At 44.8% G+C, this 27,336-nt stretch overlaps 1 protein-coding gene across 3 annotated transcripts in view; it reads left to right on the plus strand.

Annotated features, from left to right (window-relative positions):
• The first annotated feature begins 397 nt into the window (after nt 1-397).
• The window catches only part of ARMC9 (armadillo repeat containing 9), a 290,214-nt gene continuing 263,275 nt past the window's right edge, over nt 398-27,336 (plus strand). For all 3 annotated transcript variants that reach the window (XM_069727004.1, XM_069727005.1, XM_069727006.1), the window contains exons 1-3: nt 398-668; nt 14,361-14,450; nt 24,162-24,287. In XM_069727004.1, coding sequence (XP_069583105.1) covers nt 14,400-14,450; nt 24,162-24,287 — 177 coding nt within the window. In that variant the 5' untranslated portion in view covers nt 398-668; nt 14,361-14,399. The remainder of the gene's footprint in view (nt 669-14,360; nt 14,451-24,161; nt 24,288-27,336) is intronic.

A 27,336-nucleotide genomic window follows, 5' to 3' on the forward strand; every position in this document is an offset into this window, starting at 1 on the left:
CTGCTCACTGTCACCACACAGCAGTGTGTATAGTCACAGGGAGGCTGCACACTTCCCTCCAAAGCCTGGACAACTCCTTTAATTCCACATTTTTCATGTTGACGTGCAGCCGTAGAGGTGAGGGGCCTGATTTAGCAGAGAGCTTATCCCCTCCCCCATTATTCTGGCATCCTCTGCAGCTAGCTCCTGCGAACAGTGGCCGCAGGTCTTCTGCACGTCCTGCATTACTCCTCACAGCCCTCATCGTACATGTAGCGCTCAAGTTTGACCCCAAGTAGATACCGTCCGCGCAGTCACGTGACACGCACATTACAGACCGTCACCATAACAACTGACTGTTACTTTTTCAACAACACTTTATTGTTCACGCGTCGTGCGGACACATAGTCCATACTCTTCAGCCTGTGTAGAGAGCTCCTAGTGACGGCTAGTGCAGGGCTCGGTGTGACTTACACGCGGAGCGCCTACCTCCTGCACGTAGGGCAGCATTGCTTTCTGTCAGGACTCCTGATTGGCCAGTTAGAGTAATCTGAGCTGTTACGCTCCTTTCAATTGGTGTCCGGCAGATACGTGTCTCCTTGGTTACCTGTAACCGTCTCCTGGGCCTGGCGTGGCTGTCCTGACTCCCGGATTGCGGTCCGTGCTACACCCCACACGTTGGGCTAGCGGTAAGGTCACTGAGTGCGCCCACTGGGGGGTCGTGCTGTTATGAGACAGGTCTGGACTGCCCTGAGCCACATATCGGGGGCATCGGCCTCCTGGCTGTACAGTGATGTGTATGAAATCCCACAGGCTCCGTCACACCCTGGATTATGGCAGTAGCGTCCAGTGTCTGTAGGGCGGCTGTGCACAGATGCATTGAGTGTCCTGATTGCTCTCTGCTCATTAAAGGGGTATTCCCATCACTAGGATCCTGCATGTTGTAGGTATAACGATATTAGCAAATACCTCCAATTGGAAATGTGGTATAGTTCATCTGATTCTCTTTGTAGCCCATGTGCAGAGCATTGCATTAGTTTAGGTATCCATGGTTACGACCACTCATATAGTGACAGTTGTTAGTGGTCGTAACCACGGATACCTTATCTACAGCAATACCATGCACTTGGGGTAAGCAACATAGCGAATCACAAGAACTATACTTCATTTCTAATTGGAGGCATTTGCTATTATTATTTTTATTACACCTACTATATATTGGGATCGGATCTTTGAGATGGGAATACCCCTTTAAACCATCTCCCAAGACAGTGGTAATATGCAGGAACACGGGCGATTGGGAGTTACCATTGTGAAGGCAACGTGTCACATGGTTGATTCTCCCCAATCTGCAGCCCATGAATGGGAGATCGGCTCCCTCATTACCAACGTGTATGTCTAAGGCCTCATTCACACATCATTGTTTATATGATTGGAACGTAGAGGAAAACTATAATTGGAGGATTGGCGCCTGCTCTGTGTTTTGGAGACATACGAGGACTGATGTGTGACTGAGGCCTTACTCTGATACACTGCAGTTTGTTGGAGCACAAAACCTAGCTGTGGACGGATCAGGGATTAGGTGACTAGTCAGGGAGGTATGTCCACACCAGCTTCTCCCCCCACTCAGCCAGTGTTTTGACGCCGCACCGACCGCAACAAAATGCAACATGTTACGTTCGGCGCAGCATCAAAATAATGAATCCGCATACATCCACATTGCCTGCGTACCCAATATTAAAGATAGGTACTCAGGACGCATGCAGACATAGGCGGAGCTGAAGGAAGAGGTGTGGCAGTGGTCGGGGTCTTAATGGAGGAGCTTCTCTGCCCAACGCAAGTGTGAAACCAGCCTGAGAGAATGAAACGTGACAGGTTCCCTTTAAATCTGCTTGTACACATAGTGGTTTGTGCTATATGGCCAAGTACTGTGCATACAAATGGATTCAATGGGTATCACCTAAGACAAAACATCTCAGTTGTGGTCAAATGGGCTGCACAATTGTAAGAATGTTTAGAAAATGATGCCAAATCGGGGCAATGATGCATGTAATATTAAAAGATGCAGAACGTAACACATGCTCCGTGATACTTTCTGCAGTCTACTGATGTGATGGTCCCGTTGACCTCTGGGGTCAGTGATTGGCTCCAGCGAGTGTATGACTAATTGGCGACATTATCGCTGCGGGACAAACCTGCAAAGTGAATTGGAGCAGCAGCGGGGGAACAGTGACTGATTTATCAGATTATTTGTCTTTCATCTTTTTCTGCATTTACCTGTCTTTATTAAGTCGGACAATCCCCCGGCAGCGGCCAGACGGCCGTAGATTCATCCGAGAGAACCCGGCCGGTTTTGCACGTAACACTTTGATCCAAGTGTTCACATTGTGAGGAGAAGATGGAGAGCGAAATTTCTCCATTCTGTGAGTCCGCAGAAATCGGACTGTGCTCGCATGTCATCCGAGTGCAGTCTGATGTTTCCCACGCACTTGGATGGGTGAGTAGCATCCGATTTCAAAGAGAAATCGCAGCATTCTCCAATTTACTGACACATTGTCAGTGAAAAAAAATCTTGCATTAGCACTGCCCCATTGAATAACATTGGTCCAATAAAAACAAATTGCTCATATCATTCGAACCATTAAAGTATCACAAAGAGAAAAGATGGAAGGCCATGAGTCACTATAAGGCCTAATTCTGTCAGAGGGGACCGCTCCTATAGCTGCATATCAATCCTATAAATATCATGTCGTCAAAAGTTTACTAGCTAAAATGAACAACAAAGTTTATTGAAATATATCAAGTGTGAAGACTCAGGTGATAAGGGGCGAAGTATGTACACGTAATATAAGGAGGGGCAGTATTAGACCTGCCGATAACACATTCACCGGTTCCAAAGATTCCATCAAGCATACGATAGAGGATACAATGTGCTGAAAGGTCGATATACGTAATGAACAAGTAACAGGTCACTACATAACCAAGAAGTGTGCATACATTGATATCATACCTATTTCCTCCCTGTGTAGAACCTCGAACCTCCAGCTAAGACGCGTTTCACATGGAATTCCTCAGGGGCTGTGAGATACTGTGTGTCTACTGCTCTCGTATATAACAAATCAGCAATGTATACCCTGGTGTGAGCGAGCCCAATCTATCAGACTTTAGTCAGACGGTCAGTCAGATATGGGTAGCAGGCAGGGAGCGAGGGCAGGGGGCTGCACGTGCAGTGTCCCACTCTGAAGTCCTTGCGGCTCATTTGCGTATGATTTCAGTGCTGGATTTCACAGAAACGGCAAAACAGGTTTCTGCGATCAAGGTATGGGAGTTAATGAGCATTAACCCCATTCACGACCTTCCCCTTTTCCGTTTTTGCGTTCTCGTTTTTCACTCCCCTCCTTCCCAGAGCCATAACTTTTTTATTTTTCCGTCAATATGGCCATGTGAGGGCTTGTTTTTGTGGGACAAGTTGCACTTTTGAACGACATCATTGGTTTTACCATGTCGTGTACTAGAAAACGGGAAACAAATTCCAAATGCGGTGAAATGGCAAAAAAAAGTGCAGTCCCATACTTGTTTTTTGTTTGGCTTTTTTGCTAGGTTCACTAAATGCTAAAACTGACCTGCCATTATGGTTCTCCAGGTCATTACGAGTTCATAGACACCAAACTTGTCTAGGTTACTTTTTATCTAAGTGGTAAAAAAAATTTCCAAACTTTGCTAAAAAAAAATAAAAATAAAAAAAATTGCGCAATTTTCCAATACCCGTAGCGTCTCCATTTTTCGTGATCTGGGGTCAGGTGAGGGCTTATTTTTTGCGTGCCGAGCTGGCGTTTTTAATGATACCATTTTGGTTTAGATACGTTCTTTTGATTGCCTGTTATTGCATTTTAATGCAATGTTGCAGCGACCAAAAAAAGTAATTCTGGCATTTCAAATTTTTTTTCTCGCTACACTGTTTAGCGATCAGGTTAATCCTTTTTTTTATTGATAGATCGGGCGATCCTGAACGCGGCGATAGTAAATATGTGTAGGTTTGATTTTTTTTTAATTGTTTTTTTTTTTTTACTTTTGCCATGCTTCAATAGCCTTCATGGGAGGCTAGAAGCTGGCATAGCCTGATCGGCTCTGCTACATAGCAGCGATCATCAGATCGCTCCTATGTAGCTGATTTACAGGCTTGCTATGTGCGCTGACCACAGGGTGGCGCTCACAGCAAGCCGGCATCAGTAACCATAGAGGTCTCAAGGAGACCTCTGGTTACTACGCCGACGCATCGCTGACCCCTGATCATGTGACGGGGTCGGCGATGCGAGCATTTCCGACCGCACGACCGGAAGCGCCGGTTAAATGCCGCTGTCGGCATTTGACAGCGGCATTTAACTAGTTAATAGCGGCGGGTGAATCGCGATTTCACCCGCCGCTATTGCGGGCACATGTCAGCTGTTCAAAACAGCTGACATGTCCCGGCTTTGAGGTGGGCTCACCGCCGGAGCCCACATCAAAGCAGGGGATCTGACCTCCGCCGTAATAGTACGGCGGAGGTCGTGAAGGGGTTAAAGCTCCTGTACATACACACTATTAGTTTGGGGTAAAATATTCTCATGACAAATTCCCTTTAAAAACAAGCCCACTGAGTAAGATGTGACAGTTCTGTATTTTTTGGATTATAAGACACACTTTCATGATCTCCAAAATTAGGGGGAAAATGGGGGTGCATCTTATAAGCCGAACACTGTTCTTACCGAGGGGTCAATACTGCGGGCCCGGAACTTGGGGGTGTTGCTGTAGTGGTACGGCGGCGACTTGGAGCCCTGTGGCAGCGGCATATGGCAGCCGCCTTTCTTCTTCTGGAGTCCGGCTTCTAACTCGACGCAGATGGAGTAAACCGAGATCTCCATCCGCGCCTGCCTCTATGCAATGTCTCCGGGAAAATGGCTGCGGATGTGGCAAAGGCGCATATGGAGATCTCGGCACCAAGATCTCCATCTGCGCATGTGCCGCCCCGGCGGCCATTTTCCTGGAGTCCACCGCATAATAAACAGTGCGGGGGCTCTGGGCTTTCACAAAATGTCAATGGAGCACCCACACCACCGGACACCCGTTGCACCACTCTTGCCTCCTCCAGCGGCGACCCTGGAACGCTGCGGCCTGCACCACCGAACACCATCAGCGACCCTGGGATCTCGCTTCACCGCAGCCACCCCCCCTCACCCCCCGGTAAGCAATAAGACTCCTGGATTGTAAGAAGCACCACCATTTTATTAAAAAGTTTTTTTCACTATTTTTCTCCTCAAAATTTGGAGTGCGTCTTATAAATCGCAAAATATGGTATTTAGAGGCGCATATTGTGCTCTCTGTGAACCAAGAACTATTATCTATTAGCTGGTAAACATCTCCTCTATAATCTATACCAGTTTTATATTTGTGGAGTAAATCTATCAGACCTTCCGCCCACTTATTTTTAAGAAAAGCAGTGAGAGCGTCGTAAAGTCAGAGAAAGTTGCACATTTTTTCACACAACAGGGGTCCACCAGAATTTGATACTTGTTTTTATTATAAAAGTAGTTCTATCAGCTTAAAGGGCTTGTCTGGGTTTGCTCGGCCTAGCAGTAGTCCGCCAGAGGGTAAGTCCGTAAAGATTGCAGCTGATCAGCAGCCACTGATTGTCTACAGTGGTCATGAGACTGCCAGGAGACATAGCGAGAACCGAACCGATCCGGCAAGGTAAAGTATACCATTGTTTTATTCTCTTTGCTCTCCCCTCATGTGCTTCGATTTTATTTGTTGCAATGCCCTATGAACCATGTAAACATTTGGTACAAGATGGACTAGTACCCAGTCTGTAGGTGTGGCGTTTGTTTTATGTGGTTTCTCCTAGACTTTTCTGTAAGGCCCTGTGCATACATTGAGTATTTACTGAGTTTTTTACCTCAGTATTTGTAAGCCAAAACCAGGAGTGGAACAATCAGAGGAAAAGTATAAAGAAACCCGTCACCACTTCTGCATTTATCACCCACTCCTGGCTTTGGCTTACAGGTACTGAAGTAAAATACTGACCGTGTGAACGTGGCCTCTGACAGGAATTGTGCTAAATAGAAGTTTAAAAAATGTTTGAATAAAAAAACCTCCCTCAGGGCTCATTCTGACATTCGTTTTTCACTTACATATGCGATCTATGTTTTTCATGGATACCACTCGTACCTATGATAGTCTATGGGGCAATTCTTTCCTCAGACCGAGTGGTCCGTTTAAAAACAAAAAACGGAGACATGGTTGATTTTGATCGAAGGGTCAGATCAAAATCAGCTATGGGCCTGTGAGAATTGGACCGCACTGGCTTGACATCTGAGTGTTTTTCAATTTTCACGGAGAATGGAAAAGGTAGAGAAACTTTTTTTTGTTTTCTCCAGGAACGAGAAAATATGATGACACTTGTACCACACGCTGATAAAAAAATAATCGATCCCTTTTTCTGGTGTGAAAAACCCTGATGTCGGAATGAGCCCAAGGTCATCAGGCCTGGATTCCCCAGCCCCCCCCCCCCCCCCCCGATGAGTCCTCCAGTAGTCAGATTAGGTTCACCAGCCCCAACAGCACTTACAGTGGGGCAAAAAAGTATTTAGTCAGTCAGCAATAGTGCAAGTTCCACCACTTAAAAAGATGAGAGGCGTCTGTAATTTACATCATAGGTAGACCTCAACTATGGGAGACAAACTGAGAAAAAAAAATCCAGAAAATCACATTGTCTGTTTTTTTAACAATTTATTTGCATATTATGGTGGAAAATAAGTATTTGGTCAGAAACAAACAATCAAGATTTCTGGCTCTCACAGACCTGTAACTTCTTCTTTAAGAGTCTCCTCTTTCCTCCAGTCATTACCTGTAGTAATGGCACCTGTTTAAACTTGTTATCAGTATAAAAAGACACCTGTGCACACCCTCAAACAGTCTGACTCCAAACTCCACTATGGTGAAGACCAAAGAGCTGTCAAAGGACACCAGAAACAAAATTGTAGCCCTGCACCAGGCTGGGAAGACTGAATCTGCAATAGCCAACCAGCTTGGAGTGAAGAAATCAACAGTGGGAGCAATAATTAGAAAATGGAAGACATACAAGACCACTGATAATCTCCCTCGATCTGGGGCTCCACACAAAATCCCACCCCGTGGGGTCAGAATGATCACAAGAACGGTGAGCAAAAATCCCAGAACCACGTGGGGGGACCTAGTGAATGAACTGCAGAGAGCTGGGACCAATGTAACAAGGCCTACCATAAGTAACACACTACGTCACCATGGACTCAGATCCTGCAGTGCCAGACGTGTCCCACTGCTTAAGCCAGTACCTGTCCGGGCCCGTCTGAAGTTTGCTAGAGAGCATTTGGATGATCCAGAGGAGTTTTGGGAGAATGTCCTATGGTCTGATGAAACCAAACTGGAACTGTTTGGTAGAAGCACAACTTGTCGTGTTTGGAGGAAAAAGAATACTGAGTTGCATCCATCAAACACCATACCTACTGTAAAGCATGGTGGTGGAAACATCATGCTTTGGGGCTGTTTCTCTGCAAAGGGGCCAGGACGACTGATCCGGGTACATGAAAGAATGAATGGGGCCATGTATCGTGAGATTTTGAGTGCAAACCTCCTTCCATCAGCAAGAGCATTGAAGATGAAACGTGGCTGGGTCTTTCAACATGACAATGATCCAAAGCACACCGCCAGGGCAACGAAGGAGTGGCTTCGTAAGAAGCATTTCAAGGTCCTGGAGTGGCCTAGCCAGTCTCCAGATCTCAACCCTATAGAAAACCTTTGGAGGGAGTTGAAAGTCCGTGTTGCCAAGCGAAAAGCCAAAAACATCACTGCTCTAGAGGAGATCTGCATGGAGGAATGGGCCAACATACCAACAACAGTGTGTGGCAACCTTGTGAAGACTTACAGAAAACGTTTGACCTCTGTCATTGCCAACAAAGGATATATTACAAAGTATTGAGATGAAATTTTGTTTCTGACCAAATACTTATTTTCCACCATAATATGCAAATAAAATGTTAAAAAAACAGACAATGTGATTTTCTGAATTTTTTTTTTCTCAGTTTGTCTCCCATAGTTGAGGTCTACCTATGATGTAAATTACAGACGCCTCTCATCTTTTTAAGTGGTGGAACTTGCACTATTGCTGACTGACTAAATACTTTTTTGCCCCACTGTATAACCAGCAGGTAATACCCGCCATTTTTTAATTTTTATTTTAGCAGTAAGGGACTTGCAACCAGTCTGTGGTGTAGCTTCTCACATCGGCCTCTACTCACAGACTGGTGTAGGGAATGATACAACACTGTCATTATGTCCGCAGCTGCGTGTACTCCCTGCCCCGCCAGAAGACAGAGCTCTATTGTACCGCTATATGTATTTGCTTTTTTTTTATTTGATAGACAGGTACTTGTTATCTTTAGACTCATGGTCTCAACTTACAATGGTCTTTCGAGAAATTAATATTGTAACTGGACTTAGCACTGTATAATGGTCCCATCAGGTCTATCCTGGTCCCTGACATTCACATGCACAGTGATTGCCTTTTACTACAGCTGAGACTGTGGGTTGGAGACCTCCTGAATACCAACCACAATCCTGCGGAGGACGTGCTGTTATTCATGAACCTGTCATGTCAAAAAGTCAGTGGGATTTGTTGGACCTTAAAATATTGATACTAGAAGGCATTTTTAGATGCATTAATTACAAGGCTGCAGCGGTGTGGCCGGCTTTACTATATTTGTAGGTTTAGAGAGCAAAAGCTCTTCTACACAGTAAAATTATACTTATTAAGGCTTCAATTAGCTGAAACTAATAAAAGAAATGATAGTCGTCCTCTTTGCTCTCCCGCGGGTCCCTTTTGATCTGTGCTTCTTCGTCTTGCCGTTCAAACATTGGAAATGCCAGGTGAGCCAATCACTGGCCACACTGGTGACTTTTTTGCATCATACAAACTCTGTCCAAGGAAAACATCTGACTAGTGATGAGCTAATATACTCGTTACTCGAGATTTCTCGAGCACGCTCGGGTGTCCTCCGAGTATTTTTTAGTGCTCGGAGATTTAATTTTCATCGCCTCAGCTGAATGATTTACAGCTATTAGCCAGCATAAGTACATGTGGGGGTTGCCTGGTTGCTAGGGAATCCCCACATGTACTTCTGCTGGCTAGTAGCTGTAAATCATCCAGCTACGGCGAAGAAAACTAAATCTCCGAGCAGTCACAAATACTCGGAGGACACCCGAGCGTGCTCGGGAAATCTCGAATAACGAGTATATTCGCTCATCACTACATCTGACATGTCCACGGCCCCAAAGACTAACATTGGTCCGTGTCCAATTCAATGTTTTGTCGGATCATACTCGGACCGATAATCTGGCTGTCTGCACCTGTTTTGGGATTTCTTCGTAAACGCCTGGCTAACTACCTACACATACAAATACCATATTTTTAGGGCTTTCAGACGCACTTTAATACTCCAAAAATGTGGAGTAAAATGTGACGTGCGTCTTATAGTCCGGATGTACCGGCACTGACTATGGTGGGGAGATGGGGGAGCAGTTTCGGCAGAGCAGTGGGTCACAGGCAGGAGCCGGCTACTGCTGCTAACTCCTGTGCCTGCTGCTAAATTTAAATGAATATTCACTGAATTCCACGCGCATGGGCGTGGAGGGCAATGAATATTAATTTCTCTTTAATGATTGGCTCCCATCCCAGTCTTGGTGTGATTGGTCCAATCCTTTCCTTATCCTGGTATGATTGGTCCCATCAGAAAACATTATAATAGCAAACCATTACACTTACCTTTCCGGCGCTCCCTCGCAGCGTCCTTTTCCAATGCCAGCAGCTGCTTAATGCTTGTAAGCAGCGCATGGCAGGGACGTCATGCACTGCTTGCAAGCAGAACACGGCTGCCGGAATACTCAATGCTCTGCACGCCGGGACTGTATGCACAGGGAGCAGTGAGTATTCATTGCTCTCTAGCAAGCACAGTATCAGCCGGAGCCTTCCTGCTGCTGCCAGCGGTCACATGTGCCGATGCTTAAGAGAAATTAATATTCACCCCATTCCATGAATATTAATTTCTATTAAGTATCGGCACATGTGACCGCCGGCAGCAGCAGGAGGGCTCTGGCTGACACTGTTCTCGCTAGAGATCAATGAATACTCACTTCTTTGATCGGACACAGTTCCCGGTGTGTGAATATTTCAGCAGCTGTGCTCTGCTTGCAAGCAGCGCATGACGTCCCTGCCATGCGCTGCTTACAAGCATTAAGCAGCTGCTGGCATCAGAACAGGATGCTGCAAGGGAGTTCCGGGAAGGTAAGTGTGATGGTTTTTTTTTTTTTAATGTTTTCTGATGGGGCCATGTATACCAGGATGGGGGCGGGGGCCAACAATACCAGGATAAGGATGGGACCATGCATACCAGGACTGGGATTGGCCAATCACACCAGGGTAAGGATGAGGCCCTGCATACCAATCTAGGGATGAGGGAGCCATGCATACCAGCGTAGGTATGAGGGGGGGGGGCATGCATACCAGGGTAGGGATGAGGAGCCATGCATACCAGGAAGGGGATGAGAGGGCCATGCATGCCAGGATAGGGATGAGGGGGCCATGCGTGCCAGGATAGGGGTGAGGGAGCCATATATACCAGGATAGGGGATATTAAGTACAGAATTGACCACATTTTTTGCTTCAATTTTTAATTTCCTCCTCTAAAACCTAGCTGCGTCTTATAGTCTGAAAAATACGGTAGTTCAGGGGTGAAATCCTGCTGACGGATTCCCTTTCAGGTAGCATGTAATCTAGAGCTGCTTGTGAATTCTGATGCTTTACTGGGAGGAGTCAATTGGTAACATTTGAGTTGCTGTTAGGGTTAAAGCTTCAAATGAGGGAGTTTTTCAAAGGCTATGCACCAGAAGGTGGAGGGGCAGGCCAACTGTGACCCTCCAGATTTACTTAACTCTGTCAGAAAGCATCCTAAAAAATAGTGGGAATGTTTGCCAGCTCATAGCTGGTATAGTATTCATGTATGGATGGTCCAAAATGTGGTTGATTTATTATGGAGTGTGGGAACCTGTTATAAGGGTTTCCCTATGTAAACCAATGCACAGAGCATGGGCCGGAGACACCAGTGGACCATACAGCACTCAATATCATATTGCGCTGGACAATTTCAATCAGATATTTTCTTGCTGTTAGGCTACGTTCACACTAGCATTGTGCGCCGCTGCGTCGGCGACGCAACGCACCGAAAAACGCTGCGTTTTTCGACACGTGCGTCGTTTTTTGACGAAAATCGGACGCAAGAAAAATGCAACTTGTTGCGTTTTCTTGGTCCGACGCTAGTGTCAAAAAAGACGCACGTGTCGGAAAACGCAACAAGCAAAAACGCATGCGTCCCCCATGTTAAACATAGGGGCGCATGACGCGTGCGTCGCCGCTGCGTCGCACGACGCTAGCGCGACGCACACTAGCCGAACGCTAGTGTGAACGTAGACTTACCAGGGTCAATAGCCGGGTCCTAGAGAAGATATAGGAGTTCTATATTATGGTGCCCCTGAAAACCTGTTTACATGTACCTTTAATAAATTTGGCACAGCTTATTCTAGCTATGTTTTGCTTTATACTGGCATATAAAACATTGCTTGGGCAGATACCGGCTTCACTCTCCGTGGTAGTCGGTAGCCCAAGCATTGCATCTGTATTATGTCTGTAGGTATGGTCGAAGTCGTGGCTAGGGCTGCATGCAGCACATGGGCAATGTCCTGATGGTGCTGAAAATTGATCCTGCACTCATGAGTCACAAAGACTTCGGGACCTAAAGGAATGACATGAATTTTTTGGTTTTATTAAAAAAAAAAAAAACTGAAAGGAAAAAACCCACATGAATATTGCTCACAGAAAAATAAGTCCTATATACACAAGAAGAATGCCCACATGGAATATTACCGACATGTAAAATTACTCACACTGAAAGAAGCCCCCACGAAGTCTGTGTGATTCAAAGGTCCTGGTGATGCAGTGGTATTGTTGCAGCATGTACATGCAATATATGGGGCCCATTATACTCTATCATGCAATGTATGACACCATTATAGTGTATGTAGTAAGATATGGAGCCCATTATACTGTATGGAGCAATATATGGGGCCCATTATACTGTATGGTGTAATATATGGATATATGGGGCCATTATACTGTATGGAGCAATATATGGGGCCCATTATACTGTATGGAGCATTATATGGGGCCCATTATACTGTATGGAGCATTATATGGGACCCATTATACTGTATGGTGCAATATATGGAGCAGTACGTGCTGCCGCCACAATCACACACCGCTCCATGCGGACTTATCAGTGTGAGTTTTTCAGGTGGGTATTTCTCTTCTGCTTCTATATGACAGTGGGGTTCATTCTGTTCATTTTTCTTGTGATATTATTTCTTTTCTTTTTATTTCTGGTCACTGAATTTCATATGTCCGAATATGCTCAGCATGGTATGTTGAGGGTTAAAGTCCCTTCGGCTGGTAAATCTGAATGTTGATATTACGATATTAGTGTGTTGTTTCTTGTGTAGTCAGAAGCTATATAATTATATGGGAAGTGGCAGACAAGCCGTAATAAAGTTACCTTGATGGGTAATCACATTATAGTGTTTGGAGTCTTTATTACCAGCCAACAAGGCGGAACAAAGAACAGAGCTCTGCTGGGTACAGGGCGTCCTAATTCAGACCATCTATCTACAATGACACCTTCTGGTCTGGAGACAAGAATTCCTGAAGTAAACACTACTACGCAGAAAGGCCCAGGAGGGTGGCACCCAGTCAGATATGGGGCGAATATGCATGTAGATGGGTATTAATAAATCTATCCACAAGTATCAGAAAACCTTCACCATGGAAAATCAAGGATGCTGCAGATTAGGGTGTGGATTCGATTTAGACCTCATTCAGATGTCAGTTTTTCTGCATTAGGGCAGAGACAGACTGCCGTATTTCTCGTGCGATAATCGCATCGTGAACCTGGTAATGGCTGTCGGCTCTCCTGACCGGAGCTTGACAGCTGCATAGTAATTCATCACGCTGTCTTGCTCAGGTCAGGCGAGGTGTCGGGCCAGTCCGTGCTGTGCGATGTGATTCTCGCATGAGAAATACGGCAGTCTGTCTCTGCTCTAAGGCTAGGTTCACACTTGTGTTGTGTGAACCCGTTTAACGGACTACGTTACACCGCGGCATAACGCAGTGTAACGTAGTCCGTTAACACCGCCATTACTTGTAATGGCGAACGCATCGCTAGCGCATGCCCACAATGGGCGTGCGCTAGCGATGTGCCGTCATTGAGTGACGGACCGAGACGCGGCCTGCAGCATTTCCGGGTCCGTCACTCCTAGCGCACTGCTAACGCAGATGGAGGTAGCAGATGCTCCATTTGCGCTAGCGCAGTGCCAAAGTCGGCACTTGCGTTAGTGCCGACTTTGGATTTGTTGAACGGACTGCACAACGCAAGTGCGAACCTAGCCTAAGAGTTTTTTACAGATAGTACTCATACCTAATTCACATGACTCATAATTTTTTTGCACACTGAGGGATCCATGCAAAATTGCTGAGACCTGTCCGATAGTGATCCAAATGTTGAATCAAAATCACCATGCAAGTGAATGGATCCGTGAGGAAGTTAGGTTGCACTCGGATTCCATCCATGTGCTCTCTGTTTTTCACAGATGGCTAAATACAAGAAGGTAGAGGAATATTTTCTTTTCTCGTCTGAGAAAAACTTTTAAAATTTGGACCAAACTCCTGAAATTCTGAATAAAATCACTGATGAAACTAGGACCATTTTCAGACGTCCGAGGAAGTCCTAAATCTAGGGTCACATAACTGTTTTTCTCTTATCCAAGAAAATCAGTCCAATTACGCAATTCACACTCTGATCAGACTTTCTCGGATGTGGAGAATAAAAAGAAAAAAAAAGTTTCTCCGTCTTCTCCATTCTGTGTGGTCGGATATTTTTTTATTTTTTTTTGCACAGACCCATAGACTTGAATGACTGAACATCTTCCGATTATCATAGGCAAATTGTGCAGTCTTCAAAAACGGCCTCATTGAATAACAAGGGAACAAGTGCTATCTGTAAAAAGCGATGGATAGCACTGATGGATCGCACTCGTCCGATTTTTTTATGATTGTGTTCAAGAGCCTATACACTGAGATCCGAAGCAGAAAAATACAGAAAGATGTGACCTTATCTGAATGGTGGGTTCCTTGGGGATTCTTATGCCTTCATTATTGTTCAGATTTGCTGTATAATGTTTTGCCCTTTTCTTTTTTTTTTCCTTAGATTTTCTTGCTATGTGGCAAGTACTGGATTAGTGTTAAAATGGGTGATATTTTGGCATACGAGGCAGATTTACTCGGATTAGTAAAAGAGGTGAGTATACCACCCACTCTTTATTGTATATACAGTACATTTTCCTCCTAAGGTCTACGCGTAACTTTCCTTTTAAATATTTTACGCTATGTGCACACACGTTTTTATTGAGGCAGTCAAAAACCATGAGTTCTTCAAGCAGAAACTGCTACAGAAAACATCCCTTGTTTTGGAGGAGTTTTTCTTCTTTTAGGCGATGTTCATTTGTTGAGTTTTTGCTGAGCTTTTTTTAATGCAAATTTTAAGCTGCATTTTCCAGTACCAGTAAAAGCCATGAGAGTTCAGAAACCTCATTCACACACATTGTTTTTCCTGACTTAATTAGACATGATCAGCTGTGGAGGATATCCACTAATAAAACATAACCTTTAATAATAGATACTAAAAAATGCACATCCAATAGGACACAAACAAAAAAGATACATATAAAGTGCTCAGGTGAACCAGTGCTCAATATAAAAAATAATGGTTTGATCTCACCCAAGCTGCCGGACACTGTATACTTCCGCACGACAAAGTAGAGATCCAAGTAAATGAGAAGAGGCAAGGCTAAAGTAATATGTCTACCCTGTAGCCCCTATGTAACTCCTGTCCTAACAAGGACAGGCCCCAAATGGACCTTGCTCTAAGGGACCAACCCACCCAATGTGTATAAAGGCAGAGTCCCAAATCCTCTTGAGATATAATTTCTTCCTCCCTACGCGTTTCAACTCCGGCCATGGAGAATCATCAGGGGAGTCATATGGAAAGAAGTGCCAACGGGCACAGAGATTGTAAGTCCGTATAGAGTCTGGGGCCTGCAGTGGCTAGGCATCCCAAGCTGGAGGTGTCCGTCTGTGTCCACAGTCTCTGGTAGACTATAACCCATCCCAGTAAAGCCTCTATATATACCCAAGGCCCCTCCCCTTAATCAATGATGTTTAGAGATTTGGGAAAAATCCGGAGCGGATCAGGCCACCTAGTAAGTAATGTGCCCTCAATGCAGGGATGCACTATATGATCCAAGTTGATAAATACGCCCGTGAAATATTACCTGTCTATAACAGTGCCTCATCTATATCTGTGGGGGTTATATTGGTATTTATTATGCCCCTCATGAATGCGCTGGTAGCGAACTTCAGATGTGCATATCGGAGTTTGTTTAAGTATCGCGATACATCTCGGAACGCCCCTTTTAAACTTACGCTGGCCGGGGCCTCGTTGTTACGGACGAGGGAGTCGGCTTGCGTTCCATTGCTGAAACGCACTCACCTAGGCAACATGTGGGCGCCGGACAGGATGTGACGCGCACAAGATGGCGCCGCAACTTCAGGTGTTCGCGCTTACCATGCGCTATTGTTTACAAACCGGTAACCATGCAGACATGTATGGTGAGTGCTAGTTTCGCGCGGCTGTCTATAGCAGTGCTTCATCTATATCTGTGGGGGTTATATTGGTATTTATTATGCCCCTCATGAATGCGCTAGTACGATCTATATATATTTTCTTAGCGTAACCACTGTGTGATGTTTTTGGCCGCGCTGTGTATCTTTTGATACGGGGATAAGCACCTTTACTACACCTATGTAGATATCGGCGTACCTCATATACCTTTTCTAATGCTTGCCTTGTATAAATATCTTTGGCAGCACAATATGTCTATACATAGGGGGGTGTGCATATTGCACACTTCTATTTAAGGCACAGGTAATATTTCACGGGCGTATTTATCAACTTGGATCATATAGTGCATCCCTGCATTGAGGGCACATTACTTACTAGGTGGCCTGATCCGCTCCGGATTTTTCCCAAATCTCTAAACATCATTGATTAAGGGGAGGGGCCTTGGGTATATATAGAGGCTTTACTGGGATGGGTTGTAGTCTACCAGAGACTGTGGACACAGACGGACACCTCCAGCTTGGGATGCCTAGCCACTGCAGGCCCCAGACTCTATACGGACTTACAATCTCTGTGCCCGTTGGCACTTCTTTCCATATGACTCCCCTGATGATTCTCCATGGCCGGAGTTGAAACGCGTAGGGAGGAAGAAATTATATCTCAAGAGGATTTGGGACTCTGCCTTTATACACATTGGGTGGGTTGGTCCCTTAGAGCAAGGTCCATTTGGGGCCTGTCCTTGTTAGGACAGGAGTTACATAGGGGCTACAGGGTAGACCTATTACTTTAGCCTTGCCTCTTCTCATTTACTAGGATCTCTACTGTGTCGTGCGGAAGTATACAGTGTCCGGCAGCTTGGGTGAGATCAAACCATTATTTTTTATATTGAGCACTGGTTCACCTGAGCACTTTATATGTATCTTTTTTGTTTGTGTCCTGTTGGATGTGCATTTTTTAGTATTTATTATTAAAGGTTATGTTTTATTAGTGGATATCCTCCACAGCTGATCCTGTCTTGAGCCAGAGGGTATATGTATGGTGTGATTTCCACACACCTTTGCTTCCCGACTTATTTAGAGAACTGCTGCGTTCTTGAAAACTGCAGCATATCACTTCTTTCAACATTTTGCAGTGTTTTTTCACCCTAGAAAGCAATGAGTAAGTGCAAAAATGTAGCAAAAAACGCAGGTATCAGGTCGTGCTGTGTTTTTGGTGCAGAAAACTCAGGAAGATGCGTCATTTTTTTTATGCGCCAAACTTTATCAGCATGTACAAGAGACAAATGTACCTGGTAAAAACAGTGCAAAAACGCAAATATGCAGCAAAAAAACAAAGCAAAGCCTGGTTTTTGTAAGCAGCTTCTTTACTGCCAAAAGAGAAGATTTTACCTGCAGGAAAAAAAATACAAATAAAACTCAGCGTGTGAACATAGCCGTAAAGTGTTTGCTGAAGCTGTTTTGGAAGAGTTTTTTATTTTTATTTAATGAATTGCTTTTTTTTGCAATCTTTTGATTGGAAAGTACTTAGTTTGGATTGGCTTCCTTCAAGATCCTCTTCAAAGAAGTCACATGTGCTTTCTTCTTTCAGGCTGGCAGTTTTCTAAACCTCTTCAGGGGAAAAAAAAGCTAAAATAACCCTCACTAAACAGCAAAGTACATTTTCCAAAAAAATGAATTGTAAGAGTTTCCAAGAATTGTAGAGAGGATTTTGTTGATGATCCATCCCAAACATCTTTACAAAAAAACTGTGTGAACATAGTGATAAGGCTATGTTCACATCTCAGCAAAAGATGTCATATCCATTCAAAAGACAGAAGGGTCTACTAGGTGCCAGCTATCATTAAAGTAGAAAGCTGCCTAAATGGTGCTTTCATAAAGTAATTGCATCAAATAGAAGAAAAAGGTGGAAGCTATATGCCATCAAAATTTGAATTTTTATTAATACAAATTAAAACAATAGGAGTAACGATAAAATGTAGTCAAGATGAGGACAATGGTTCAAAAAGTAGCGAGTAGAGAATCCTAAACAGTTCAACTACTGCGGGACTGAGGGTATATATGTGTGTATATATATATATATATATATATATATATATATATATATATATATATATATATATATATATATATATATATATATATATATATATATGTATATTATATAATATATCTATATATTTATATTTATTATATATATAATATAATATATCTATCATTGTCATTAAGGAGCAGATAAACAGCCTCCAAAATAAGTTATAATATATCCCCTGTCCAAAGAGTAATAGGGTTATACGTATCACATGCAGGAGTTCAAAAAGTAAATATCCTAATACCCAAGTCAATGCAGATATTAGCAGCTTTAATGTTTAAGGTTAGTGTCTTGTAGACAGATATGCGAAGTGGCAGAAAAGTCTTGACTATAAGGGCTAGGAGGAAAGTGGTGATCGTTAGCGGTATATGGGCACTATACCTTTAAGTGGCACTGACACCCTGACCCGCAATTCGCGTTAAGCTTTTTCCAAGGGGAGGCATGTGATGGCGTAGGTGCCAGTTATATCTGTCATGCTGCAGATCTCCCACTCTCACGGCTTCTGTTTATAAATTAAAAGGACTCTTGCATGCTTATTTTTATTGTATGTGAGCTGAGCCATTGACTATGTGATCTGTTAAGATTAGTTCTTTTGCTGTTTAAGGCCATGTTAATGATCTGTCCATTGTTTTAATAATGGGGGTTTCCAAGTAATATATACACTGCTCAAGTAAATAATGGGAACACTAAAATACCACATCCTACATATCACTGAACGAAATATTCCAGTTGCAAATCTTTATTCATCACATAGCGGAATGTGTTGAGAACAATAAAACTTAAAAATGATCAATGTTAATCAAAATTAATATCCCATGGAGGTCTGGATTTGGAATGTTAATCAAAATCAAAGTGGAAAATCAAATTACAGGCTGATCCACTTCAGTGGAAATGCCTCGAGACAAGGAAATGATGCTCAATAGTGCGGGTGGCCCCCATGTGCCTGTATGACCTCCCTACAATGCCTTGGCATGCTCCTGATGAGGCGGCAGATGTTCTCCTGAGGGATCTCCTCCTAGACCTGGATTAAAGCATCAGTCAACTGGACAGTCTGTGGTGCAACATGGCATTGGTAGATGGAACGAGACATGATGTTCCAGATGTGCTCAATTTAATTCTGATCTGGGGAATGGGTAGGCCAACCCATAGCATCAATGTCTTCATCATGCAGAAACTGATGACATACTTCAGCCACTTGAGGTCTAGCATTGTCTTGCATCAAAGGGAATCCAACTCCCACTGCACCAGCATATGATCTCACAATGGGTCTGAGGATCTCATCCCGGTACCTAATGGCAGTCATTGCACTTGTGGGCGTTGGGCCCTCATACAACCCTCATGTAGTCTATTTCTGAGAGTTTGAGCAGACACATGGATGTTAGTTTTCTACTGGAGATAATTTTGCAGGACTCTGGACAAGCTCTTTCCATTCCTTCTTGCAAAAGAAGGAGATAGCTTTCTTGCTGCTGGGTTTTTGCCTTCTTACTTCCCCTTCCACATCTGGTGTACTTGCCTGTCTCCTGGTATCTGCTCCATGCTCTTGACACCGTGCAGAGAGACACGGCTAACCCTTGTGCTACAGCTTGCATTGATGTGCCATCCTGGATGAGCTGCACTACCTGAGCAACTTCTGTGGGTTGTAGACACCGCCTTATGCTACTGTACAGTACCTCTAATGGCGAGAGCAATGACAAAATACAAAAGTGACCAGAACAACAGCCAAAAATGATGAGAACTTAGAAATAGTCTCTGGGCACCCCCTGCAGAACCACTCCTGTATAGGGATTGTCTTGCTAATTGCCTATCATTTCTACCTGTTGTCTGTACCATTTACACAACAACAGGAGAAATTGATTCACAATCAGTGCTGCTTCATAACTGGACAGGCTGATTTCACAGAAGTGTGATTCACTTGGAGTTACATTGTGTCCTTTAAGTGTTCCTTTTATTTTTTTGAGCTTTGTGTATGTATGTATGCAAGTATATTTTATATTCCTTAAGCTTGCGCAGGTTAAAAGTGATAAACTCTGCTGTATGCCCCCAAGCTTTGCTGACAGGCTGCAGTGGTCACGTGGGATGTAGTCTTGTCATCAGCGCTGCAGACTATCAACAAATACTGTAGGCAGAGATGGGTCAGTATATTTTTTATAAATTTGCAAACATATGGAATAAGAAATACTGTTTCTTAGGAAAATCAATCGTGAAAACCCATGACATAGGAAACCTATTTAGAACATCTATAATATAACGCTGGGAGCGTCACTCTGTCCGAAGCCTTAATAGACTGCGCAGGCGCGACGCTCCCAGCGTTACATTATAGATGCCGCCGAGAGCAGGGGGTCGGGAGTACGGGTAGATGCCGCCGAGACCAGGGGGTCGGGAGTACGGGGAGATGCCGCCGAGAGCAGGGGTCGGGAGCACGGGGGCGCCGTATGTGCGCCCGGCACAGAAAGTTTTTACTTACGCCAGTTCCGGCGCCATTGTCTTTCTCCTCCTGGTGCCGGAATCGGCGCCTGCGCAGTACGCGCTTTCCGGCGCCATTTTATTGAAGACACACTGCAGTGTCTTCAATAAAATGGCGCCGGAAAGCGCGTACTGCGCAGGCGCCGATTCCGGCACCAGGAGAAGCAAGACAATGGCGCCGGAACTGGCGTAAGTAACAAATTGCTGTGCCATGAGGCTGTGGCACTTCATGCCACAGCCATTTGTTACTTACGGCATTTCCGCCGCCATTCTCTTTCTCCTCCTGGTGCCAGAATCGGCGCCTGCGCAGTACGCGCTTTCCGGCAGTGTCTTCAATAAAATGGCGCCGGAAAGCGCGTACTGCGCAGGCGCCGATTCCTGCTGCCGGAATCGGCGCCTGCGCAGTCCGCGCTTTCCGGCGCCATTTTATTGAAGACACACCTGCAGTGGAGCCGGATGATAGGTGAGTATGGTATTTTTTTTTTTATATATGGCAGCAGCATACGGGGGCATATAATACAATAGTGGCGCAGGATGGCAGCAGCACATGACAGAACGGGCGCAGGATGGCAGCAGCACATGACAGAACGGGCGCAGGATGGCAGCAGCGCATGACAGAACGGGCGCAGGATGGGAGCAGCACATGACAGAACGGGCGCAGGATGGCAGCTGCGCATGACAGAACGGGGGCGCAGGATGGGAGCAGCACATGACAGAACGGGCGCAGGATGGCAGCAGCACATGACAAAACGGGCGCAGGATGGCAGCAGCGCATGACAGAACGGGCGCAGGATGGCAGCAGCACATGACAGAACGGGCGCAGGATGGCAGCAGCACATGACAGAACGGGCGCAGGATGGCAGCAGGATGGGAGCCGCGCATGACAGAACGGGCGCAGGATGGCAGCAGCGCATGACAGAACGGGCGCAGGATGGCAGCAGCGCATGACAGAACGGGCGCAGGATGGCAGCAGCACATGACAGAACGGGCGCTATGTGAGCAGCACATGACAGAACGGGCGCAGGATGGCAGCAGCGCATGACAGAACGGGCGCAGGATGGCAGCAGGATGGGAGCAGCACATGACAGGACGGGCGCAAGATGGCAGCAGCGCATGACAGAACGGGTGCAGGATGGTAGCAGCGCATGACAGAACGGGCGCAGGATGGCAGCAGCACATGACAGGACGGGCGCAGGATGGCAGCAGCGCATGACAGAACGGGGGCGCAGGATTGGAGCAGCACATGACAGAACGGGCGCAGGATGGGAGCAGCACATGACAGAACGGGCGCAGGATGGCAGCAGCGCATGACAGAACGGGCGCAGGATGGTAGCAGCGCATGACAGAACGGGCGCAGGATGGCAGCAGCGCATGACAGAACGGGCGCAGGATGGCAGCAGCGCATGACAGAACGGGAGCAGGATGGCAGCAGCACATGATGGAGACCATATACCAATATAAATGCTCGCCACCCGGGCGTAGAACGGGTTCAATAGCTAGTTTCCTATATCCTTACAAAAAAGAGCATTTTTATTTCAATAGAATTTTTTTGTACCATTTCTTTCCCCCACATCAGTAGTGGTAAGACACCACTACAAGTAAGTGTAAAGTTGCCTTAGTATATACAGTACAGACCAAAAGCCTTCTCATATAAAGATTTTTCTGCATTTTCATAACTATGAAAATTGTACATTCACACTGAAGGCATCAAAACTATGAATTAACACATGTGGAATTATATACTTAACAAAAAAGTGTGAAACAACTGAAAATATGTCTTATATTCTAGGTTCTTCAAAGTAGCCACCTTTTGCTTTGATGACTGCTTTGCACACTCTTGGCATTCTCTTGATGAGCTTCAAGAGGTAGTCACCTGGAATGGTCTTCCAACAATCTTGAAGGAGTTCCCAGAGATTCTTAGCAATTGTTGGCCCTTTTGCCTTCACTCTGCGTTCCAGCTCTCCCCAAACCATCTCGATTGGGTTCAGGTCTGGTGACTGTGGAGGCCAGGTCATCTGGAGTAGCACCCCATCACTCTCCTTCTTGGTCAAATAGCCCTTACACAGCCTGGAGGTGTGTTTGGGGTCATTGTCCTGTTGAAAAATAAATGATGGTCCAACTAAACGCACACCGGATGGAATAGCATGCCGCTGCAAGATGCTGTGGTAGCCTTGCTGGTTCAGTATGTCTTCAATTTTGAATAAATCCCCAACAGTGTCACCAGCAAAGCAACCCCACACTATTACGCCTACTCCTCCATGCTTCATGGTGGGAACCAGGCATGTAGAGTCCAACCGTTCACCTTTTCTGCGTCGCACAAAGACACCGTGGTTGGAACCAAAGATCACAAATTTGGACTCATCAGACTAAAGCACGGATTTCCACTGGAATAATGTCCATTCCTTGTGTTCTTTAGCCCAAACAAGTCTCTTCTGCTTGTTGCCTGTCCTTAGCAGTGGTTTCCTAGCAGCTATTTTACCATGAAGGCCTGCTGCACAAAGTCTCCTCTTAACAGTTGTTGTAGAGATGTGTCTGCTGCTAGAACTCTGTGTGACATTGACCTGGTCTCTAATCTGAGCTGCTGTTAACCTGCGATTTCTGAGGCTGGTGACTTGGATAAACTTATCCTCAGAAGCAGAGGTGACTCTTGGTCTTCCTTTCCTGGGGTGGTCCTCATGTGAGCCAGTTTCATTGTCGCGCTTGGTGGTTTTTGCCACTGCACTTGGAGACACTTTCAAAGTTTTCCCAATTTTTCGGACTGACTGACCTTTGTTTTGTAAAGTAATGATGGCCACTCGTTTTTCTTTACTTATCTGCTTTTTTCTTGCCATAATACAAATTCTAATAGTCTATTCAGTAGGACTATCAGCTGTGTATCCACCAGACTTCTGCACAACACAACTGATGGTCCCAACACCATTTATAAGGCAAGAAATCCCACTTATTAAACCTGACAGGGCAAAACAGTGAAGTGAAAACCATTCCCGGTGACTACCTCTTGAAGCTCATCAAGAGAATGCCAAGCGTGTGCAAAGCAGTCATCAAAGCAAAAGGTGGCTACTTTGAAGAACCTAGAATACAAGACATATTTTCAGTTTTTCACAGTTTTTTGTTAAGTATATAATTCCACATGTGTTAATTCATAGTTTTGATGCCTTCAGTGTGAATGTACAATTTTCATAGTGATGAAAATGCAGAAAAATCTTTAAATGAGAAGGTGTGTCCAAACTTTTGGTCTGTACTGTACGTTCCAGTGAACTATGTAGAAAGGTATTACTGTCATGTTTGGTAGTTTTATTGTGGATATATTAGTTTCTCACTAAGAGGACTCTGTTATCTCAGGTTCTTACTTAGCCTGAAGGCAATATATACATTGCTAGTGATTGAAGAGAGTGAATATGAACTTGTACAACATAAATATTTTTCCGTTCATCAGGCAGAACCAATGTTAGTCTTCCCATGACCTGCGCAGGGCCCCTCATCAAACAATCACATTGCACTCTGGCTTCCATTTTCCAGAATGTGCAGAACGGCCTACGTGGCTCTCCTCATATACATATATTCTTATGTTACATTAATTGCTCCCTTTTTCCCAAAGTAATTATATGGAATGCCACCCCGGAGCAGGGAAACAGGATAGCAACGTTTCAAAGAAACTATTAAAATTGCCATACAGAAAGTGATCCCATTACCTATTTGTACAGATGATGTTCGTCTTTACATGGCAGTGTACTTTTCTTAGTGTCATGTTCTGCCGTATTTTATGTTGTTGTCTCTTAGTTTCTTAATTTTGGAGAGTTTCATGAGACTCTGAAAAGCTTCACCAAGGAGTGTAAGGTTAAAGGCAAACCAATTCCCAGAGGCGATGGATCAGTTACAAGAGATTCTAGGACTTTACTTATACAGGTGGGTAAATTGCAATTCCACACCAATGGAATATTTGATTTTCTTTTTTCTCTTGGTTTATTTGAAATGTTTGATAAAGACAAAGTAATTAATGAATAATCGGAATCTTTGTCATACACAACTGTGCAGTAGAAGAATGGAGTATGACCGAATCTATACTTGGTACCCAAGAATATTAATATACTAGATGGTGGCCCGATTCTAACGGATTGGGTATTCTCGAATATGTATGTCGTTTATTTATGAAGATTTCAGAATAATACAATGAATACACAGGATTTGGCCGGCCAGGCGCGACCAATTAGCGAAGCGTGGTTCAAGTCCCGTGCCAATTCGCGGCTGGACTGCGTCGGTCGGCCGACCGCGACCAATCAGTGAAGCCAGGGCCAGCTCCAGGTTTTTGAGGGCCCCGGGCAAAAGAGTCTCGCAGCCCACGTAGCATATAACACAGCCGACGTAGTATATAGCACAGCCTCGTAGTATATGGCACAGCCACGTAGTATATTGCACAGCCACGTAGTATATTGCACAGCCAAGTAGTATATAGCACAGCCCACGTAGTATATTGCACCGCCACTTAATATATAGCACAGCCAGTAGTATATAGCACAGCCACCTAGTATATAGCACAGCCCACGTAGTATCTAGCACAGGTTTTTGAGGGCCCCGGGCAAAAGAGTCTCACAGCCCACGCAGTATATAACACAGCCCGCGCAGTATATAACACAGCCCGCGCAGTATAGAACACAGCCCGCGCAGTATAGAACACAGCCCGCGCAGTATAGAACACAGCCCGCGCAGTATAGAACACAGCCCGCGCAGTATAGAACACAGCCCGCGCAGTATAGAACACAGCCCGCGCAGTATAGAGCACAGCCCACTTAGTATATTGCACAGCGATGCAGTATATAACACAGCCCACGTAGTATATAGCAATGTGGGCACCATATCCCTGTTAAAAAAATAATTAAAATAAAAAATAGTTATATGCTCACCTTCCGGCGGCCCCCGGATCCAGCCCAGGCGTTTAGCGATGCTCCTCGCGACGCTCCGTTCCCAGTAATGCCTTGCGGCAATAACTCGTGATGATGTAGTGGTCTCACGAGACCGCTACGTCATCTGGGTTCGTTGCCGCAATGCATTCTTGGGACCGGAGCGTCGCGAGGAGTGGGAAAGGCTGCCGCGAACGTCGGAAGGTGAGAATATAATGATTTTTTTTTTAATTATTATTTTTAACATTATATGTTTTTACTATTGATGCTGCAAAAGCAGGATCAATAGTAAAAAGTTGGTCACACTTACAGGGTTAATGGCAGCGTTAACGGACTGCTAAAACACTATGTGGGCACTGACTGGAGGGGAGTATGGAGGGGGCACTGACTGGAGGGGAGTAGGGAGGGGCCAATTGTCCTGTGCCTGTTGCTGATTGGTCGCGCCCAGCCGGCCGCAACCAAACAACGACGCGAGATTTCCGTGACAGACAAACAGATGGAAGTGAACCTTAGACAATTATATATATATATAGATGGTTTATAACAATTGTAAGCAATGGAATGTATCACAGTATCACTGTTGGCACCGACTTAAGTGTGAGAATTTAATTAAATGGGTTGTCCGAAACCAAAAATTGTTTTTCTGTAGGCACAGATGTTTTAAAAACCTTGGATGTTGCACGGTTCTAGTCACCCAACTGCTGCAGCCAATCAGCGGTCCTGTTGACATCCGGATAATGTAGACATCACTACTGAAGCCTCACAGACCTCCAGAAGTTCCTGCGGTGAATCCCGAGGGTGTTTTCTACAAACTTTTTAATAAGGCAATCGAAAATTCTGCTGAAGTCAAGGAGTCTTGACAGCTGCATCTTGTCCGTATTTCTGTACCCCCAAAAAACTATTCCTGAATTACTGTTTTTTGTTTATTCAGCTTCCCAAAATTCAGAGTAGAAAGCGATCAAAAAATGTCATGTGCCCAAAAATGGTATCAATAAAAATGTCAACTTGTCCCGCAAAAAACAACCCTCACCTGACTGTCAGCAGAAATATGGAAAAATTAAAGCTCTCAAATATGGCGATGCAAAAACTAGTTTTTGAAAGAAAAAAAAAAATGTCTTTAAGTGTGCAATAGTAGCCAAACCTAAAAAACCTATATAAATCTGGTATCTCTGTAATCGCACTGACCTGAAGCATCTAGTCACTTATACCGCACGAGGAATGGTGTAAAAATAAAACAAATTCTTCACCTGCTGTGGAAGTCGTCTGGCTTATGATTCGGCGGTATCCTTCTTTTTAGGCCAACATAAAAGTCAGTCACAGTTTTGTGCACTTCTGAGAAAGACAACACTGGACAGAGGCCAGACGGAGTCCAAAGTAACTCTACTGCCTCATTATATTGAATGGATCCCTCAGGAATTTCATGTGAATCATATCACTCAACGTTTTAGATGGAAACCTCAAAGTAACAGGGAAGAGCGCAGAATATATGTGATCCCAAACTGTTATGTAAAATGTTCCCAACAAAAGCTTTAAGTAAATCTGCAAAAAAAAGTCCTCACTCAGGTCTGTCATCTGTCAATGAAAATATAGGGGGCTTTCACATTACTGGTAGCACAAAGGCTCTGGAAAAATAAATGGCTTCTCACCTCCCAAAAGAAATTCAGCAAATTCTGCCCTCCCAAATCCAAATGTCCCCTCCATGTTAAGCCCCAGTGTGCCTAAACCACATTTAGTGTCCACATGTTTCTTTAGCGATGAGAGCCTGCCTAATTTATGGGTGCATATCTCCAGAAGCATGAGCTGTGCACTAGAACGTACTGGTCACTACAACGGCAGTTTGCAATTTTTACTCCGCAACATCCACTGCTGCTTGTTTCTGGAGAACATCCATGGAGTGAAAATTGTTACTACACCTGTAGATAAATTCCCAAAGGAGTATAATTTCCAAAATGGGGTCACTTGAGGGAGGATTCTGCTTTTTCCCCTTCCCCATCACTGCATCAATGGAGAGAGAGGATCCGCCCCAAGGACAGGAAACTCTATAGCTGTTAAAGGCG

This window comes from Ranitomeya imitator, chromosome 5 (assembly GCF_032444005.1).
Source record: "Ranitomeya imitator isolate aRanImi1 chromosome 5, aRanImi1.pri, whole genome shotgun sequence".
Classification (NCBI taxonomy): Eukaryota; Metazoa; Chordata; class Amphibia; order Anura; family Dendrobatidae; genus Ranitomeya; species Ranitomeya imitator.